Here is a 22097-nt window from a genome sequence, read left to right on the forward strand (position 1 = left end):
TTCACATTGTGCTCTGGGCACCACATTGCTGAAGCATTCAGAGGCTTTCTCAGCCTCCCAGGGGTCCAGGTACGATGACTCATGCCTGTAATCCCAGCACTTTGGGAGGCTGAGGCAGGAGGATTGCTTGAGCCCAGGACTTCAAGTTCAAGACCAGCTTGAGCAATGTAGTAAGACCTTGTCTCTACAAATTTTTTTTTTAAAAAGGCCAGGCATAGCAGCACACACATGTAGTCCCAGCTACTTAGGAGACTGAGATGGAAGGATCACTAGGAGGTCAAGTCTGTGGTAAGCCGTGATCAAGCCATTGCACTTCAGCCTGGGTGACAGTGAGATCCCAGTTCAAAAAGGAAAAGAAAAAGCCTCCCAGGGACATGCTGTGACCCCAACTGTCTCATGGTCATCTGGAGGCTGCCTTTCTTGTTCACGCCACAGCTTAAACTTTGGACATCAAGTTAAAGCACTGCATTCTTTTTTTTTTTTTTCCTGAAGTATGGTTCAAAACTGAGGTGATTATAACCTGATTAATAATACGGAAGTAACTTATTAATACTTTCTACTATGCCTAAGAGATGCTAAAACTACCCATCACATCATTTAAGTCAAAAGAGCCAACTGTGAAAGCCAAGTTTTTCCACTGTAGTGAGAAGTAATTCTGCCAAAATGGGTACTCATTTGGTTAGATGTGGCTAAATATAGGTCATATCTGTGAGTTGTTCATGATTCTTTCTTCTACTCCATTCAACTTATGTGCTAAATCGCCTTGAAAGATTTCTCCAGCTGGGTGCGGTGGCTCAAGCCTGTCATCCCAGCACTTAGAGAGGTGGAGGCAAGTGGATTGCCTGAGCTCAGGGGTTCGAGACAATATGGTGTGACCTCATCTCTACAATAAATAAATAAATAAATAAATAAATAAAATTAGCTGGGCATGGTGGCACATGCCTGTGGTTCCAGCTACTTGGAAGGCTGAAGTGGAAGAATCACCTGAGCCCAGTAGGTCGAGGCCACGGTGACCATGAGCATTCCACTGCACACCAGCCTGGGCAACAGAGTGAGACTCCAACTAAAAAAAAAAGATTTTTCCATTGTCAACTACCCTCAATTCCTGATACTAACTCTACTTAATTGTAATACATTATTTTAAACATAATGTTGTTTTTTTACTAGCTAGCATTAATTTAGGTTTTCTTGTATATATGATTGCAAGAGACATTGGCCTATCTACCTCTCAAACGTCAACTGGAACATACTTGTAAAGCCATCTGGACCAAAACTTTTTTTTTTTTTAAGTTGGAGTCTCACTCAGTCGCCCAGACTGGAGTGCAGCGGCCCCTCCCGGCCTCCGCAGCCTCGACCTGCTGGCCTCCGGCGATCCTTCCGCCTCAGCCTTCCGCCTCAGCCTTCCAAGTAGCCGGAATTACAGGCATGCGCTACCACGCCCGGCTGATTTTTTTTTTTTATTTATTATAGAGATGAGGTCTCGCTGCCCAGGCAGGTCTCAAACCCGCGGGCTCAGGCAATCCACTCACCTCAGCCTCCCAAAGGCGTGGGATTACAGACTGAGCCACCGAGCCCGGCTACTTTTTTTTTTTTTTTTTAATGGGCAGGAGTTTTTGTGAGTAGGAGTAGCAGGAAAATAATTCTTGCCTGAATTTAAAGGAACTGCATAACATTGCATCTCTACAATAACTAAAACAAAGTAAGCCTTCATAAATATGATGTTTGTAGGCTCTGGAATTTCTTTTTAGATATTTAGCAATGATCACCTAAGCCTACCAGTACTACAGAGTTTTTGATGGGACAAGTTCTTCCCCAGGGATGTTGATGACTCTGAGAGAGTTATTGTATGGTTTGAGACAACATGTTCGATCTCTCTACTGTATTCATAATACAAACTACAGGGGAAAAAAACTGCCAAAAGCTTCTTGGCTGTCAGACGACAATAAGATAAAGTATGATACAAAAATGAATAATCTGTGGACACTGTCCTCAAGAAATACGGTCCAAATGTATTAATGGCCTGACTCTATTGTTATCTATTGTTATCTATGGGACCTAACCAGTTACTTCATCATTCTCTTATTTCCTTTATCTGCGCCCCCACAGCCAGACACTTCTAATAATAATCACTGTAACTCCCATTTAATGAGTGCTTACTTGATGCCAGGCACTGCATTTGAAGCCTGTTTTCTCTCCTGTGTACACCTGAGCTCATTTACAGGCTTTAGCTCATTTAATCAGCATAATTATTTGAGTGGTTATATTGTCATCACAATTTTACCTACGAAGAAACTGACGTTCAAATAAGGCCAGGCGTGGTGGCTCACACCTGTAATCTCAGCACTTTGGGAAGCCAAGGCGGAAGGATCACTTGAGGCCAGGAGTTCAAGACCAGTCTAGGCAACACAGCAAGACCCCAGTCTCTACAAAACATTTTTTTTTTAACCAGCCAGGTGTAGGGACACACACCTGTAGTCCCAGCTATTCAGGAGGCTGAAATGGGAGGATCGCTTGAGCCCAGAAGGTGGAGGCTCTACAGCCATCCATGGTCATGCCACTGCACTCCCACCAGGACAACAGAGTGAGACTCTGTCTCTAAAAAAATAAAACGTAAAAAGGGAGAAAGAAAGAAAAATACAAGCCCAGGACTTGAACCCAGGGTGTTTGACTCCAGAGCCAATGCACTCTCTTCATCTGTGCCCTATGCAGGGATGAGTATGAGTTCATGTGACTATAGGGAGGAAATAGGTGGATGCAGAGAAAAAGTGGGCATGAGTCATGAAGTCTGGGCCGCAGAGTGTCAGTGAGCTGGAGCATTAACTAAAGCCGGCTGAGGTTCAAAAGGACCCGTGGACCGCACCTTTAAATCCTGGATGTTGGCAGCTGCTGCCTAGAAGTCGCTTCTGGGAGGATCTAGGCCTCATTACAGGAGGCTCATTCTGCTCTGGCTTTCAGCAGCTTCTTTAATGAGAAGTGGAAGGGATGCGGATGCTTTAGAAGAAGGATCACAGAAGTGAAGTTGGCTTCCAGAGGCAGCTATTTCAGAATGTTTTAGGGGAAAAAAAAGCATCGAGGAACATCTCTGATTCTTTATACATGTTACCTCATCTACTTTTCTTGTCTGCTTATAACCTGCCTAGTCGCTGAGGCTGTGTGGTTGGTTATCTTGTTTCACTCTCGTGACAATGCTTAGACACATCACCATATTACGGAGGAAGAGACCAAGGCACATAGGGGCTGAGGTTAGTGAGACAGAAAAGGCATCTGTCAAGGCTCAAAGACCTGCATTTTCCAGTATCATCCTGCACCCAAATCTATCCCTCCACATTTGTGCAAACTGCCGTACAGCTTGATGAAAATCATGCCTTACGATTCAAGGCGTGTTACCTTCTGGAGGACAAATGTCATATTTCCCTCTGGTTCTTTAGGTTGGTATGACAACCAGATCCATTTTGGGGGTCATCAGTCAATGAAATCCTGGAGAATTCTTTTTACTTTTAGCCATAATTGCGTTTCATGGCTTTAAATGCAGAAAAATCTCATCGCCGGGCAAACAGGTGATAACTGCTCAACCTTAGGGTAAGAATGTGGTGATTGTTAACTATCAAGCACTGTTCTTCTCTGCAGACTGTGTGTGGTCATACATATAAAGACAAACTTGTTAATGACTTTCTATAAATAAGTTCTAGCTTATAATTGTTGTTCCAACAACAACGCTGAAATGTAATCTCCTTTCAACTGCAACACACCTTTCCTTTTCTCTTTTTATTGTGAAAAGAAAATGTTTGCACACTGGAAAGTGAAATGAACAGTCACTGTTTGACTATGTGACCTCAGAAGAGTTGCTTGATCTCTCTGTGCCTTAGTTTCTTCCTTTGTCTATTTCAGGAACAAATGGGGGTAATATGGGCGAACTCCTCAAGGACATGGAATATAAGGCATTCAACTCTAGACTCCTGGGATCTGGCATAGGGTGGGCACTTGGTACCTAAGTGTTGAGTAGAATTCCATTTATTTGAGTTGACTATGCCTTGAGAAGTTTAAAGGATCACAGAAAGGTAACCATGGTAATCATTATCATTCAAAGGAAGGAGAGAGGTTAATGTGTAGGTCTCAACATGTATTTTCCTCCTATCTATATAGAACACCTACTGGAAAATGTGCGCCCTGGAAGTTCTTCGTTCATCTCTCAAATTTAAACCAGCAGGAGTCAGCAACTGCAGTCACAGACCAAATCTAGCCTGCAGTGTGTTTTTGTGCAGTTTGACTGGAACCCAACCACACTCGTTCATTTCTATTTTGTCTATGACTGCTTTCATACCACAAAAGAGGAATTGAGTGGTTGTGACAGACACTATAGAACCTATATAGACAAAAATATTTACTCTCTGACTCTTTACAGAAAAGGGGCTGCTGAGCTTTGAATTATAGGATGAGCCACTGGGGTGCATTTCTCTTTAAAAGCTCTTACCACCCCCAGTGGCTGGAGCCCATTGAGTGTCTCTCAAGTTTCCTTGAGAGAACAGACTTGGCATCAGGATCTACAAAAGGGAGTTACACATACCTATTTCTGCAGGAGCTGAAGGCTCTATTTTGATTGTATAATAAGTACAGCATAACAACAACAATAATAATAGTCAATTATGGAGTCAGTTGATTACTACATGTCAGATCCTGGGCTAAATGCTTCCTGTGTTCTGTCTCATAAAGCCATCACCATGATTCTGGGAGGCAGTTAGTATTATTATCCCTGTTTAGAGACAAAAGGTTTGGCCCGCCCAAGGGTACCCAGTGGTGAAGCCAGGTCTTGCAATTCATATAGCCCAATGCAATAATGAGTGCCTTGGTCACCACTGGAGATTCCCTGTGGGCTTCCAAACTGTTCCTTAAGTAGTTCAGCCAAGAGCCTTGCTCTCTCTGTCCCTTGGGACATCACATTTGATGATATGATCACCAACCTGTATTATTTCATTTATTAACAATTATTTTAGTGGGGCATGGTGTCTCACGCCTGTAATCCCAGCACTTTGGGAGGCTGAGGTGAGAGGATTGCCTTAGCACATGGGTTCAAGACCAGCCTGGGCAACTTGGCGAGACCTCATCCTCACAATAAATCAAAAAATTAGCCAGTCATGGTGGCGCATGCCTGTAGTTCCATCTACTTGGAAGGCTGAGGCAGGAAGATCGCCTGAGCCCAGCAGATCGAGGCTGCAGTGGCCGTGAGCATGCCACTGCCCTCCAGTCTGGGAGACAGAGTGAGACTCCAACTCAAAAAAGATTTTATTATTATTATTATTATTATTATTACTATTTTACCTTGCTGCTGTCAATGTGTACCACATATAGTGCTGAGTATTGGGGATGCCACAGGTACCAATCAGATATAGTCCCTGCCCCAGATAAAGCCTAAAGAATAGTGAAAGAGGTGAACAATAAATGTCAAAATAAAACAGTGATATATGTTTTGAAGGGGAAAAGTACAGAGTGCCATGACAGTGGGTTGTGGGAATGTCTCTCAATATGTGACCTGTGAGTCAAGATCCAGAGGAGTTCATAAATAGGAGCAGGCTCAGAGGGGAGGGAAGGGTCTTCTAAGCAGAAGAAACAGAATGTGCGCAGGCTCTAGGCAAGGAGGAATCATAGCACATAAGGGAGACGGAACATAAAACGGAGTCGGTGGTTGGAGGAGTCGGGACCACACGAGGCCTTCGCTCAAACGTGGCCCTTCAGCTTACAGGCAATGGGAAGCCACTGAGGTGTTCATGCAGGGCTACAGTGGTAGCAGTATCACTCTGAATGCCACGTGTGGTCATCCGTTATAAGCTGCTCTTTCAAGTTCACCAAGGAGCTTCTGCTAATGGGGCATCACGCCGAGAAGGGCAAACTAAGATATAGCTCTTAGGTCTGAGAACATCAGGTCTGAGAACACAGCCGGTTGCTCTCCCGAGGCACAAGGGGTGAGTGAGCAGCCCCAGGAACGCTCTGGAAAGTCACCTCGCTACTGCAGAGGGAAAACTCTGTCTGAGGCCTGTGCAGACAGCACTGCTCCCAGCTTAACCAATGACAAGGACGGCTTGCTGTCAACTTGGAAGGCTGTGTGCAGCCCATCTGCTTGTTGAGCAAAGATGAGTACTTATCAATTAGCTTGAAAACTGAGTTGCTTGTTACCAAAAGGCAATGGTTTTCAGGCTCCTCATTTCAATTATGGGACCTAGGAGAAGTCTTGCCTTAGGACCTAAGAGAATTCTAGGACATAAATGAAATTTTCCATTGCCCTTAGAAGGGAATGCAGGGCCCCACACCTTGGCCTGTCAGGCTCTCCATGGTCTGTTCCTGCCTTCCAATCAACTTCTCATACCATTCTCCCTTACTTAATAGTTGCTTAATAAACACTTTTTGGATGACTGGATGGATGAATGGCTTTCTCATCATAGGCAAGATACAGCCCCTCTCTGATCCTGAGCTTCTTCCTTTTTTTTTTTTAAGCAGGATTTATTAAGAGGACAGAAAAGCTCCCACAGCAGGAGGGGACCTGAAGAGGTTGCCCTTCATTTTTAAAAGAAGTGAGTTGGCCTTGATTTTCTCTAAGGCCCCTCCCGGGACTAGGACTCTCCGAGATGCAGAATTGTCATTCATTCAGCAAATTCTTATTTATTTCTTTCTTTATTGTAGAGATGAGATCTCGCCAGTTGTCCAGGCTGGTCTCGAACTCGTGGGCTCAGGCAATCCTCTTACCTCGGCCTCCCAAAGTGCTGAGAGTGTGAGCCACCATGACTGGCCTTTTCAGTAAATTCTTACTGACATCTGCTCTGAGCCAAATTCCATGGCAGGCACCAGAGATATGATGATGGATAACCACATCTTTAAGATGCCTACCCAAAACTAGAGACAGACACAAAAAGAATCGTTTCCAAAATAGCACAGTGCTCAAGAATGTACTCAATAGTCATAGGAACTGGGCGCAATCCCAGCTCTGCCACTTCTTTGAGCAAATAATCTCTCAGAGGCTTAGCGTCCCCATGACTCAAAGGGAGATAACGGTACTGACTTGGGGAATATATTGAGAATTAAATGAGATGATGTTTCTGCTGGCATGGTCTCTGGCCAAAGAGGTGTTCAACAAATACCGGTAATAATCATCAACAAGTGGTGATGATGAGTAACTTTGGCAAAGATAGTCAACATCTGTGTCTATGGTTTACGTCTGTTCTGATCACCCAGTACTCATGCCATTTTGATTGTAAAATGTTTTGAACTTTTATTAATCAGAGTTTTGTAGAGAAACAGAATCCATAGGATATATACATAGATATGCAAGAGGAGGTTTATTATGGGAATTGGCTCATACAGTTATGGAGGCCAAGAAGTCCCACAACATGCTCTCTGCAGGCTGGAGAATCAGGGGAGCTGATGGTACGATTCCAAGTTCAGAACCATAAGGTGTGGGAGGAGGTGTTCACTGGTGTAAGTCCTAAAGTCCAAAATCTGAAGGTCCAAGAACCAGGAGCTCTTATGTCCAAGAACAGGAAAGGATAGATGTCTGAGCTCAAGAAGAGAGAATTTCCCCTTCCTCCTCCTTTCTGCATTATTCAGACCTTCAGGGGATTAGATGATGATTACCCACGCTGGTGAGGGCAGATCTTCTTTACTTAGTCTACTGACTCAAATGCTAAGCTTTTCTGGAAATACTTTCACAGACATGCCCAGAAATAAAATTCTACCAGCCATCTGGGCATCCCTTGACCAGTCAGGTTGACAAACAAAATTACACACACTTGCCTCCTGGAGTAGAACACCATGAGAGCAGAGAGGAGCTTCACTTGGGACTCAGAGTCACTGGTTCGTGGAAGGTGTCCTGAAGAAAATGAGGCCAGAGCTGAGCTGTGAGGTAATTCAGGTAGGCAAGCTCTCTTTAGTCCCCATTTTACCCTCCTCAGCAGCCAGGAAACTCTTTCAAAATGTACAACAGTGTGGGGGAGGGGAGAGAGGTCAAAAAATGCATATCAGATGAATTGATTTCTTCCTCCTTATCACCCATGACTTTCTGTTGCATTTAGAAAAAAAAAAATCAATGCTCCTCACCATGGTCTACAAAGTCCCACGTGAGCTGGTCCCATCTTGAGCCACCTTCATCCTTTCCCAACCATTATCAGCTGTTTGTCCCTACCTCAGCTCTTTGCAATGGCCATGCTCTCCGTAAGCAGCAGACCTTCCTCTAATGTTCCCATATCTGCCTCCTCTTCATGTTCAGAACTCAGCCCAAATGCTAGCTCTCCTGAACCACCTTCACCAACTACACTACCCATGCTGCTCCCACTTCCACATTTCCTTGACACTTCTCTCCACTGCTGTCTTTCACTTTGTAAACCAAAATCTTGTTTTGTTTCTGTCAAAGCTATCCTTGCCACTATCTGAAACCATCTCTAGGAGGGCAAAGACTTCATCAGTCTTAATTCAACTGGCCTCAGCACATAGTAGTCCCTCAAAGATTTGGGGAACAAGTGAATTCTAGGCCCACGTAAAGGATTGCAGTGAGGCAGCATTTCTGGGATGAGAATGCAGGTTCAAGCTAATGACACACAAGGTCAAGTTACATCAGTTCATGGAGGACTCAGATACAAAGAATGCACTGGATTGTGGCACCTGCCATGTCTGAGCATCATGAGAAGACCAATGATATCTTATTTCTTCCTCTAAGACTGCCATTCTCAGTCTTGAATTTCCAGAAAGCTTCTCTAAGAGGCCAAACATCTAAAATTAATTTAAAATTACAAAATAGTTTTCAAGCTGGGAACGGTGGCTCCCAGCTCTTTGGAAGGCCAAAGAGGGAGGAGCACTTGAGGCTAGGAGTTTGAGATCAGACTGGGCAACATAGGGAGATCCATCATTCCTAAATAAACAAATAAATAAATAAATAAGTCTAGTAATCTAGGTTTCACTCTTGTATATAGTGATTCTAACAAAACTGTCTGAAGCCTTCAGGACGTCTCTTTAATGAATGGTTAAACTTGGTGTTTAATTAGCATGATATCATTAGTCCCCAAAAGTTTGCTCTCATTTCAACCTTGGGTGGTTGTGTGATATCAGAAAATTCTCCATTTCATTTAGGTTATCAAGTTTGTTTCCATACAGGTGTGCATAGTAATCTCTAACAATCATTTGTATTTCTTCAGGGTCAGTTATGACTTGATCTTTTGCATTTCTCATTGTGTTTTATTTGGGCTTTTCCTGACATTTTCTTGGTCATTATGGCTAGGGGTTCATCAATCTTGTTTATCCTCTCAAAGAACCAGCTTTTTGTTTCACTGGTTTTTTTAATGGTATTTTTGTCTTCTATGTCTCATATTTGGGCTTTTACTTTGGTGATCTGGATTCTTCTGCTGAAGTTAGGGTTTTGGTGGTCTTGCCTTTCCAGCTCCCTTAGGTGATTTGTTAGGCTGTTAACTTGTTCTCTTTCTATTTTCTTGATATGTGTTTGTAGAGTTATAAAGTCCCCTCTCAGTACTGATTTCTTGGCATCCTAAAGGTTTTGGTAATATGTTTCTTCATTTTCATTTGTTTCCAGGAATCTTTTAATTTCTGTTTTGATTTCTGTTTTGACCAAGGAATTGTTCAACATCATGCTGTTTAGTATCCATGTCTTTATGGGTTTTGGAGGAATTTTGTTGGTGGTGATATTTTTATTCCACTGTGGTCTGAGAAAATGCATGGCAGTATTTCAATCTTGTGAAATTTGGTTATGCTTGATTTATGGCCGAGAATGTAGTCGATCTTGGAGTACATTCCGTGTGGCGATGAGTAGAATGTATATTCTGTGGTTGTTGGGTGGAGTTTTCTATAGGTATCTACTAAGTCCATTTGGTCAAGCATCAAGTTGAGGTCCCAGATCTCTTTGTTGATTTTTTGCCTCAATGAGCTATCTAGGGTTGTTAGTGGGGTATTTAAGTTTCCAGCTGAGTTTGCTCTCATAAGCAGTTTTATCATTGTCCCTGCAGTCTTAGTCAAATCACACACTTGCCCAGACCATTGAACCATCACTTACTGATCAGCTATTTCACATCAGGCACTCTGATCACCCTGCATAAGCCTTAAAGTTGAAGCTCATTTAAACTACAGCTTAAAGCCCATCCAACTCATTCAAAATTCTGACTTTGCAGAGTTTGGATTTGCAAGTGTTACCTATAAATGGCAAGAAGTAATCACAAGTATCACTTTTAGAACCCTCCTGCCAATCATTAGCAGGATGTGATTTGCATGTGCTGCCCTCAAGCCCAAATTAAGGGTAGGACGAGTAGCAAGCCCCCTTCCCCAGGCCCACCCATAACCATGATGTTGAGAGCGCTTAGTGTATTGGATTGGCACCTTTGTGCCTGGCTGGGGAAGGACAAAGGCAACAGTTGCAGGAAACTTGCCCCTGCCAAGCTGTCTCCTGGGCTCTTCCAGTGCTCCTGGATATTCTGTGGCCTAGGTTATCTCCTGGCAACTTCTCACCACACACATCCACAATCTATAAACTGCAAAGTCCTACAGAGCACACCACTGCCTTAACAGACACCACCTGAAATTATACCTGGTCCCAACCCCTATGCCCCCAACCCCTGTGCCCACCTCTAGTCTCTCCAGCAATCTACCCCTTTACAGTTCATGCTGACTACCTCATTCCCCTGCTTAAAGCCCTTCTATCGTGGATATTTTTGCATGTTTTGCATGCAACCATTAACCCTAACCAAAATGAAACAGAGAAGGGGTGAACAGCAAGACAAAATAGGACTCAGCTTGCCAATCAGTAGTATCTGCTAAAGCAGCGCTTCTCAAACCTTATCATGCATTCAGATCACTGGGAATTTGGTAAAATGCAGATCTTGATTCAGGAGGTGTGGAGCTGGTACCAGATTTTGCATTTCCAACAAGCTTCCAGATGTTGCTGTTGCTGGTCCCTAGACCTCACATTGAGCAAATGTGACCTCACATTGACCTCACAGTAGCAAAGCACTGTGTCATCCTATTAACAACTGATTGGGGGCTGGGGAGAGAATTTGGTATTCAAAATAGTTTTCTTTCAAGAATACATTAACACTATAAAAATCATCATTTTTGTAAACCAAAAGGTCAGTTTCATATGGTTCAACCTAACAACAGGTCATCCATCAACCAACTCCTAATAGAAAACAAAGCTCAGGGTATCAGGATCCTAGTCAACTCACCTTGGAATAAAGAGGCGATAAGACTTCAGATCACAGTTCTAAAGGTATTAACTTAAACTTGAAGAAGAACACAGCCTTGCCCCTGTACTTACCAGCCCCTTTCTCACAGCCCCTGACAGAATGCTACCAGTGGGGAAAGCCCGTGGCCAGGAAGACTCCGTTCTGCCTTGTTCTAGCTTGCACATTGGAGAAACGGATCACCCCACTGGATTGCCTTTCACTGGCCTGCTCTGGTGTTCAGAACATTCTGCAACTCCAAGGCATTTCCTGAAGCACTGTCACATCACCAAGTGGTCCCAGGTGGTTTTGTAGGTCCCTTGAATCAGAGGGATGATCTGAGCAGAAGGCAGGCATTGTGCTTCTCATTAGAAACTTATCCTACCGGGCGCGATGGCTCACGCCTATAATCCCCGCACTTTGGGAGGCTGAGGTGAGAGGATTTCCTGAAACCATGGGTTCGAGACCAGCCTGGGCAACTTGGCAAGACCTCATCTCTACAATAAATCAGAAAATTACTTGGGCATAGTGGCACGTGCCTGTAGTTTCAGCTACTCGAAAGCTGAGGTGGAAAGATAGCCTGAGTCCAGCAGGTCGAGGCTGCAGTGACCAGAAGCGTAGCCACTGCCCTCCAGCCTGGGTGACAGTAAAACTCCAACTCAAAAAAAAAAAAAAGAAAGAAAGAAACTTACCCAGCACTGGAAAGGAGGTGTGTGTTGGTTATTCCACATGCCCACACTTCTCCACCTGCAAAAAGTCCTGGTTGTGGGGGTGGGGAAGGGAAGAGACTGATGGACCCTGCAGAGGCAGAACAGCCCCCAATCCCTGTCCTTGGTCACCCTTCTGATGGCAGAGTAGCTGCCTTAGAGTCATCTGTCTTGCAAAACTCGCAAATGAAAAAGCAAAAGACACATCAGATCTTTCAAGAACATGAAATAATGCATGCTCTCTCCATGAGATGCTGACTCAGCGTGCTCAGATAGTCTCAGATTCAAGGTACCATCTGCCTGTGTGGGCATTGATGGGATATTGATGCTCATTGGTGATGTCTTACTGTTACTCTACCCCAGCTGCCCTCCAGCAGGAGCGTTTTTAACAAATACCAGTGTCCAGTTCCCACCCCAAATCAATTAAATCAGAAATGGGGGAGGCCTAAGCAGGCATAGGTGGGCTTTAAAAGCACCAAGATGATATGGATGCACAGCAAAAGTTGCAAACCATTGGGTTAGAGATGGTTGTAACAAAGTTCAAGAAAAAGAACATTTTTTAATCATTGCCTTTCTCAACTTCCAAAACTTCACTTTCTTTTTTAATGCAGTGCAGGATATTGGCAATAATGAATACTCTCTTATACTTTCAGAATCACAAATCACTTTTACATACACTACGTTATTAGATTCTCAAATCAGCCTGTGGAAAATGCTAACACCATTACAGAAAGATATATGGTGTGCTCTCTGTGACATTGTTTATGAGACAAAAAAAATGGAAACAACCCAAAAGCCAGCAAGAGGATGGTTAAATATGTTATGAGGTGTTTGTGCAACTGAGAATTCTATAGTTATTAAGAAGCCTTAGAGAGATCTGTATGCATTGACTTAGAAAGAAGCCACAAGCTCTTCTTAAATTTTAAAAACCAAGTTCAGATTCATAATTGCTAATGGTCCTTTTCTATTGTTTTTTAAACCCTACATGTATGTGTGTGTGATTTATAAGCACAAAACAATATCTGGAAGTGTATACACTATACTGTTAATGGTTATACGGCTTGGGTTAGAATTAGAAAGAGGTGGGGGTATCACTTTTCTTATTGCTGTGTTTTTAATTTGCTGCAAAAATTATACTTCCATATTCTTTAAAAAAAAAACCAAAAAAAAAAAACTGCCCTAAGTTAATTCCAAGGAGAGATCATCATACTCGTTTTTCAGAGGAGAAACTGATTCTCAATGATGTGGGGTAACTTGATCACGTGACTTAACATTCATGGATTGATTATTAGTTTGAATGTGTATGTATGCTATGATTCACAATTTTGTTTAAATGGGTCTTTAAAAAAAATCTAGTTCACTGGACCCCTAGTCCAGCACGAGGGCTCAGTAGGCAGATTGTAAATCCTTATTGAATGTGGAGGAGGAGAAGTCCCACACAGTCAGGTGACAAGGCAGGCTGGTGCATCGGGAAACTGAGCCATACACTCTCTCTCAACAGAACCACTGCATCTTGCAGCCTGGCCAGTCTCATCTCAGAGTCACTGGGCGGACTCAGGACCTAACAGCTCCCTGCTTGCCCTGAGGCTGCCAGGAAGATTTACTGGCTAACAGTGGCAGCTGTTGGTGCAGCAGGGAGAAAACGTCCACCCCTGCAGGGCAGTTCCGTTCCTAATAAGGAAAATTCACTTTACACACACTTTAGGGGAAATGTCCTGGGAGGGAGCCAGAGCCAGATGGGCATGGAGCTTATTAAAAGCATGCTTGTTACCAGAAAACATTTGCAAATATGTATGGGTATTTTTGTACGTGTGTGTATGCATTTTACACACACACACTCACTCACACATCCCTCTGAAATCCCTCCAATGAAAAGCTTGTCTTCCCAATTGCTCTTTGATATGCTTTGCAGTTCGCCCTAACACAGGAGCAAATGCTGTGCCTTTTAATGTTGGGTTGTTGTTCTTATGCTTGTTTTTCCCTCCCACCAGGTGCAGCTCATCCACTATAACCATGAGCTATATACAAATGTCACAGAAGCTGCAAAGAGTCCAAATGGATTGGTGGTAGTTTCTATATTTATAAAAGTAAGTCTCTTGCATTCCTTCATGCTTCTCCGCCTGCCCTCCCTAACCCCTTCAGAACATCAGTTTACAGTCTCCGCTGGAGTTAGAAATCTTAAAAGGGGTGATGTCCATGCCTAAAAAGACTTCAGGGTGGTGACTTTTATATGCAGAAGATTTATGGAAAATGAGGTACCCTGCAGAAAAATGCAAAAATGGTAGGTTCCATTTTAGAGCATCGGAGTCTGAGGAATCAGGCAGCTTCTTCTGTTCTAGAAAGAAAAGAGGTGCTGGATCCAGGCACAGGCTTCAGGCCCCACCTGATGCAGTGGAATCAGAAGGGTGTACTAGCTGAAGGGGAGGAGATGGCCCACCGATGTCCCCAAAGAATTAAAGCCCTGTTCATCAACCAGTTGCCCCTGGGGAAAAAAAGAAAAAGTAAGATGTCCCTCCCCTCCAGATACTGCACTAAACAGCTCTTCCAGCTTCCCCACAGTTGCTCTGAGTATCATCTTCTCTCATTCTCATGCTCCCTCATAAGCATCCGGGAAAGATAAGGCAGCGGTCACCCACACTGACTTTGTGACTGTCTAAGGAAACTCCACATCTCCCTGACAGTCAACAATAACAGCATGAAATCTCCAACTAAGCAAATTCTAATTTTTTTTTCAAAAATGATAATCATCTTTAACATTTTGGCAGATGTAGAATGAAGCAGACACGCAAATTAAAAAATAAATAATTTAAACATTTCCTTTCCATTTGGAAAAGACAATTCAAAAAAAAAAAAAGCAACGTGGGGCATTCCCAAAGTCAGCAGTCACCATGCCAATCCCTGGCCAGATCATTAGAGAAAGTGCCACACTGGGAATCTGATAAAGATGGACAGTAGAAACCCAGCACTCACCATGTCTTTATTAGCAGAGCTCTCACAATGACATTATCACTACTCAGAAGAATGGGCACCAGGGACACCCCTAGGGCACTACGCCCTCTCCCTCCCCGAAAGCATCACCCTATGCTACAGATGCTCCGCCCTACCTGGTCAGCCTCTCCAGACCCCACGCCTCCTCCTAACTTCCTCAGTCTCACCTTGGTCAAGTCGGGGCAGAACTTTGGGCTGGGCAGGAGCTGGGAAAGAGTGTCCATGACTTGTGGCTACCCCTGACCACCCACCCCAAACTCCTCTGGTTTGCCACTAACAAAGAGAAGAAGGGACATTTGGACAGGAGAACATACTTGTAGGCATTTGTGCCTTCTTGGTGCGTGACATGACATCGCAAAGGAAATTGGACCAGATCCTGCTGGCCCCTTCTCCATATCTCTTGGCATCATCAGAAACCCTGGAATAATAATAATAAAGTAGATTTCTGAATGCCAGGCACTGTGATATGTATGTATGTCGATTTTATCATTTAACTCTCACAATAAAATAATGAGTTCAGCATTAGTGTCTGTATCTTACAGGTAACAAAAATGGTTCAGAGTACCTTTGGCATTCCACCCACGTGCATGTGGCTCATCATAGCACAGCCAGGAGAGCAAACTAAGGCTTGCCTGACTTACATTCCCATGACCTTAATCCCACTATACTCCCTGCCAAAGAGTAGAGAACACAATGGAAGGCAAAAAGAGAGAAAATGACATTTTAAAATACCCCACACTTTCATGCTACCCACAACCACAGGGCAAATTCCTATATCCCTAAGCCAGTTCCAATCATGACATTGATGACCAATTGGTGTGAAGCCGGCAGGTAAGTCACAATATTTTCACACGTGTCTGGGAGCTCACCTCCCTCTGGTACTTTCCCAGTAAGAACCCTGGGAATGATTCCTGCCCCAGTGATTCCTGTCTTTTGGAAAGTGTCTCTGTCTTGGCTCCTGACTTTGCCTCACTTTTCTTAAAGCTCTTGAGCCAGTGACTGTTGCCCTGGAAGCACAGGCACATTAAAGCTGACAGTGATGGATATGCTGGGATAACAACAGACTACTGACGTGTTTCTCAAGCTCTTGCAGAAACATTTACTCCTACCGAGATCATGACAAACACTCAGGATGTGCACGTCCAGGCTGCTACCCTGTGGATTGTTGGGAGGAACTTATGCCCTAGACCCTGCGGTCAGAGAAGAGGACAGCGACTAGCTCCTGCATCTTCCCAGACCAATCTGGCTAGTAAAGATGCTCCCATTCTTTCCCTGAGCAAACCTGAGGCTTTCTGGCTAGATCTCAAAATAAGCCACAGTATTTCTATCTTTGCTCCACATAATCAACTCCCAGACAATCAACTCCACAGTGAGTTATCCAGGCTGTGACTGACCGTTCACTCATTGCAAAACACCAGTGGATCATGGGATACAGGCCAGCCCTCTGCCAGGCACTGGTACCCAGAAATGAAATGAACAAAGCCCTTGGTCTCTATGGGTGCACGACCTCTTGTCGTTGCCCTCCCCTCATTCTGATCTCTCTGCCTCCTCTTCCAAGTTCCCCGGAGGGTAAACAGGACCAGGATGCAGGAAGCCCCACATCTGAGTAGTTGAGCCCTAGAGCCGCCATCCTGGCTGAAAGCTGAGCCCCAGAAAGCTTAAAGTTATTGGCTAAAAGGAGATACTTGTTTATCTGTGGGTTTTATTTATCTCTGCCCTCCACAAATTCCCCCATCCTTGCTGTGACCACAGGGAGCTGAGATTTGACTGTAATTGCTGCTCAATCACACACCATTAACTTCCCACTTAAGCTCACTTATACCGAGTACATATTTTATCCTCTCACCCACGCAGCCAACACCCTAGAGCCCACAAATCATCTGTGTGCACTTTGGAAATTTTTCAATTATTTTTAATCAGTTCAAAAGGGTCTGGTCCCCACGTTAGAGTTGCCCAGACTCAGCAGGTACGAGGAGCCCCAGATGATGAAGGTGCGTGGCAGATTCCTTGCCTGCCACAACGATGTACTCTTGGCCCCCCTTCTTTCATGGGGCACATCAGAGCAAACAGGAAGAGTCAAGCTATCTTTGAAATGGATGGGGGGGGTCACAGCACATGCTGAATTTACAGGAGGATTCAAGCTATCTTTTAAATGGATGAGGAGAGGGTCACAGCACATGCTGAATTTAGCGCAAGGGTCTCCAGGGACAACAGTGTTTGACTTGGGACTTTTTTCTATTTGGGGGTGGACTTTTACCTCCATTGAGCCTCTGTCACTCACCGATCTCCCTTTGGCTTGTGTCTCACTACAACACACCCAGGAAACTGCAAAAAGAGAGACAGATGGAGGAAAAATAAACAGTCTGTGCTTTCTCCAAGCTAAAATTACCTGTTGCTTATCTAATAATAATAATCATCTGCTGCAATTTTTCCAACCCTCAGAATAAATCAGATTTAAAATGTTGATGTGTCACAACATCCGATTAGCAGCTGAGGCATAAATTACAGAGCAGAGTGAAGCAAGGAAAGAGATAAGTGACTAGGATGAACAATGGTACCTCGGAAAAGGTTGAGTAAAAGAGGGATTTTTTAAAAAGACCCTTCAAGAATGTGACGCCATATCACAATTTCATAAATGGTGATTCCCTAACTTAAGACCCTTGGATTTGGCTTCTTCTCCCAAAGGAAGAATCTGGAGATATAAGGACACAGACATAAAATGGGGACTGATCTCTGAATATCTGACCCAATGTTTGGCCCATAATGGTCATTCTGCAAATATTTATTGGATGGATGGATGGATGGATGAATTTGATGGATGAATGGGTGGATGGATGGATGGATGGATGGATGGATGGATGGATGTATGGATGGGTGGGTGGATGAGTGGATGGGTAGGTGGGTGGATGGGAGGATTGAAGGAACGTTGATTGAATGACATGCTTATGATATAGTCAATCCATGCAATAATAAACAATGATATAACAAGGTTCTATATTACATTTTAGAGGGGTTTTTTTCCATCTCCTGATACCCCTATTCTGGGTACTCTTTCTGTCTGACTCTACCTAGATAACTATCCCCTTCCTAACATGCCTTCCTTATCCCCTGCTTAAAACTCTTGGATGGTTCCCCATTACTACAGAATAAAGCTGAAATGTCCTAACAGGACATTCACAACCTAACATGAGTGTGCCCCTGTCTCCCTCTCTCGGCTCACCTCCCATCCTTCCCCACCCTTAGCTCCAACTGCACTAAAATCCTTGCGTGAGCATGTCTAGTTCTTACTCCCCCATATCTGTATATGTACAGGTCCTCTGTACACAACTCTTTTTCTTGCCTTTTCTCCTTTTCTACACTCTACCACCAAAACACTTTGTTAACTTCTACCCATCCTCCCAGACTCAGTTCATACCTTAGTTCATCCCCTGACTCCCCAGACAACAGGTGGTCATTCCCTAATACCATCACACCTGCAACTACATTATAGTATCCTTCACACTACACTGGAACCACTTGTTTTGTCTTCCTTCTCTAGGCTGGGGTTTTCTTGAGAGTAGGGTCTGTGTCTTTGATCTCTGGTTTCCAACCATCATAGTGTTTGGCACATGGTAGGTACTCAGTAAATATGAATGAATAAGTGAACGTAGGGAGATGATATTTATCCTGGGAGAGTGATGCCCTGTCATTAATATTTCCTTTTCTCCTCTAGGTTTCTGATTCATCAAACCCATTTCTTAATCGAATGCTCAACAGAGATACTATCACAAGAATAACATACAAAAGTAAGTTTGGTTCAATTTCCTCTACAGCAACTCTACTATAAAGGTTAGCCCCGCCTGAAGGCAAGAAGCCAGAACTGATGATCTCCACGGGGTCCTTTCAGTTTCGCGATCCTGTAATTCTGTAGAAAGTCACTCTGGAGAGTCGGGGTTGGCTAAGAAACAGCTCATTTCAAGCCCGAGTCCCCGGGGTACCTTTGTCATCCACGCCTGTCTAAGGCAATAATGATTATGATGATGGTGGTCATTCTTATCCCATGGATGTGTAATGAGCTGGGGAACTCTGCCGGCTGACAAACTCCACCATGTCAACTGGCCACAGTGGGGGCTCTACCAATTATGGGACTGAAAAAGCACCTACCAGATACTACAGATCTAGCCCCAACACTTAAGGAGACCCTAGGTTGGCCCAGGTCTCTCCTTCTGTGTGTCAGAGTCTCCCTTCCTGGTGGAGATAGGATGGCATCTTCTTCATCCGCCTGTGTGCCCACTGATCTCAAGGACTCTACCCAGTTTTCTTTGGTTTCCAGAGTGTTTTATCCCCAGACCCCTTAAGCAGAAAAGAAAGAACAGTGCAAGGTTGAAAAAGGTAGAAAAAAGAGGCTACAGCTCTTATTCACAAAAATCCCAGAAGTTTAAAGGTTTGGAGAAAGTTGTGTGTGACAGCACATACCAAGAAATGAAACTAATCAGTACAAGAAAAAAAAAATTAGCCTATTTAGGTGTGAGCAGGAAACTAGGACTCAAATCCTGGCTTTGTCCTTCATCAGGAAGCTTCCTTACTTAGACTCTATTTCCTCATCTGTAAAGTTAAAATGTTGAACTTCAGGTTTCTAAAGTCCTTCTAAGTCTAGGATTTTGAATCAAACAGTAGGTAAATAATTATTTTTACAGAAGTAAAAAACAACATACAAACATTCTAGCATCCACACCCCCTTGGCGTGCCCTTCACCAAGCTAGGAGCTCAGCTGTGTCTGCAGCTTTCATCCCTAATGGTAATGGGAAAAGACAGAGTGAGTGTCCACATGTCTCACTTTGGACTGCTGGAGGGAGAGGATGAAGAACCCATCTCTCATTCAATTACCCTATTCATTCAACAAACATTTCCTGCACACCTGCCCCGTGACAGGCACCAAGCGAGGCTCCAGGAATGTAAAGCTGACTCAGACACCAGCCCTACCCACAAGGTGCTCACAGCCAAGTCTTTCCTATCCAACCGCAGAGGTTGGGAGGCTGGCGGGGATGAGGATTGAACACTGAGACACACACTCCACCTAGACAGACACTGCCCAGAAGAATGAATTAAGTTGTCTCCAAACACATTCCGCCCCTCCTCATCAGTATTCCTATGGAATCCTCTCCAAGCACACACTTACATTGCTCAGCTAGGGGAGATATTTCTGTCTTGTGTGTAAATAGCACATTTATAACTGCCCATAAAAGATTATTATTCTTTTAACTTTTTTGATTAAAAAAGCATGAAAATTAAATAAAATGTTTTCAAATAATCTTGGATTTGCAGTTTAGAGACCATGAAAAGCCATGAAATCGCACATTAAGCCCCAACACACAATTTAACAGATTGCCAGTTGCCGAGTTAATCATTAGTGAGACCTTCCTCCCCACCCCACCCCCAGCACCAGTCTGATTAATATTAAGTGATGTGGCTTGTGCCACTGAGGGATGAGCAAGGGAGGGGAGGGTAGGGAGGGAAGGAAAAGGGGAAAGACAGACGGAAGACAGGAAGGCAGGAGGGAAGGGGAAAAGGAGGAAAAGAGGGAGGGAGGGAAAGATAGATGGAGGGAAGGGAAGAACAATGGAGAGAAGGAATCAAGAAAAGAGAGAGGAGGAGGGAAGGAAGGAAGAAAGGAAAGAGGGAAGGAGGGAAAGAAGAAGAGAAGAAAGAGAATAAGAGGGAATAAAGGAACGAAGGAAGGGCATTCAAAGCCTTGCAGGTGGAGGAAGCAGCATGCACAGACATGGAGAGGATTGAAGGATTGTGGAACGTTCAGAGGGAGAAGCTCTATCTTCATCAGCTCTTGGTCAGTGCCTAAGATGAAACATTCCCAGTAGGCATTAGTGATGGCTGAGCGAGTGGAGTGCTGAATGACCTTCTTCAGGGAGTGACATGGACAGAGAAAGCAGCAGGAAAGATGTCCTGGAGCGGGATCTTGAGCCATGCCCAGGAGTTTATGCAGAAGGCAGGAAGGCACATTTGAAGAGTTGCCCTCACCACCTCTGAAGACACAGTCCTAGAGATACAAGTGGGAGAAAGAAGAAGCACCCTCTCCTTCTTCTGACCCTCATACTCTGTGCCTGTCAGAGCCAAGAAAAAAGAAAGGGGAGCTCACGCAAGATAAAGAGCCTGGCCTGCATTAGGCCCCCTGATAACAAGAATTCTGTGCTCTTACAATCCAGCAGGGAATAATGGCGGTGTCCCCAGCAATGACCTTTATCACATACCTGAAGGGAGTAGCACTGCATGCAGGGATAATGACGGCTGATCCAAGGGAATGGCCTAGACACTGCTTTGCCCAGGACAGTTTGGCAGAAAGGGATTGATTTACTCAGCAGGAAACCACAGCTCTCTGCTGTCCAGCTAAACTCCCTGCCTGCAGAAGGTTGCCCCGTAGCAAGGAGTGGAGACTGGAACAGGAGTCATTCACTAGGACACAGCCAGTGGGTGGGAAATACACACCTGGAAATCTCTACCGAGGTTCTGCAAAAGGCAACAGGCTGTGCTGTCATTGGCCCATGAATTCAGGTTGAGAGGAAGACAGCGCCACTGGCTCAGGGGCACCTATCAGGGAATCCTGATTCCCTATTGCTAAGAGGGAAAGAGAAATCAGTCCCCCACCACTGCCACTACAACCACACTAGCAAGGAACACCTGACTTCCTTCCCTCCCCACTCTCCCAGGCAGCCCATTCTACTGCTGCTACCCAGAATGACCTAAGCATAGCTTCAGTCTGCCCTGTTCATTCAGATGCAGTACCCACTTCACGATGTGCAGAGCCTCAGGAAAAGGGAGGTGGTGCTAATCGAGCATTCTCCACACTCTGGGGTCTGTGATTTAGTACGGCTCCTTACCTAGTGTTCGCAGAGTCCTTCAAACTGGGTATGATTGCTATTCCCAGTTTGCAGATGAGAAAACGAAGCCTCCAATAAGTGAAGAAGTGAAGTCATGTGACCAAGGGCACAGAGGGCATAAGTGACTGTGTGAGCCAGCAACTTCTGCATAGTAAACAAGTATTCAGCAAAAAGTGTTAATTTCCCGTGGGTTGGTTGGAGTAATCTGGCTTCCAGCTGCAGATCAGCTGAGGCAGCTCTGTTCTACATGGCTTCCATTTTTCTAGGACCAAGAAGTTGTCCAAAGCAAGTATTTCTCATGGTGAAGGTCAGAAACACATGATGTGACT

At 44.3% G+C, this 22097-nt stretch overlaps 1 protein-coding gene across 3 annotated transcripts in view; it reads left to right on the forward strand.

The window, feature by feature from the left end:
- Window positions 1-22097, forward strand: part of CA10 (carbonic anhydrase 10) — a 523391-nt gene that overhangs the window by 482275 nt on the left and 19019 nt on the right. For all 3 annotated transcript variants that reach the window (XM_021719507.1, XM_008071879.2, XM_021719506.1), the window contains exons 6-7: window positions 13900-13995; window positions 18609-18681. In XM_021719507.1, coding sequence (XP_021575182.1) covers window positions 13900-13995; window positions 18609-18681 — 169 coding nt within the window. The remainder of the gene's footprint in view (window positions 1-13899; window positions 13996-18608; window positions 18682-22097) is intronic.

This window comes from Carlito syrichta, unplaced genomic scaffold (assembly GCF_000164805.1).
Source record: "Carlito syrichta isolate Samal-C Ts95f unplaced genomic scaffold, Tarsius_syrichta-2.0.1 Scaffold314774, whole genome shotgun sequence".
Lineage (NCBI taxonomy): Eukaryota > Metazoa > Chordata > Mammalia > Primates > Tarsiidae > Carlito > Carlito syrichta.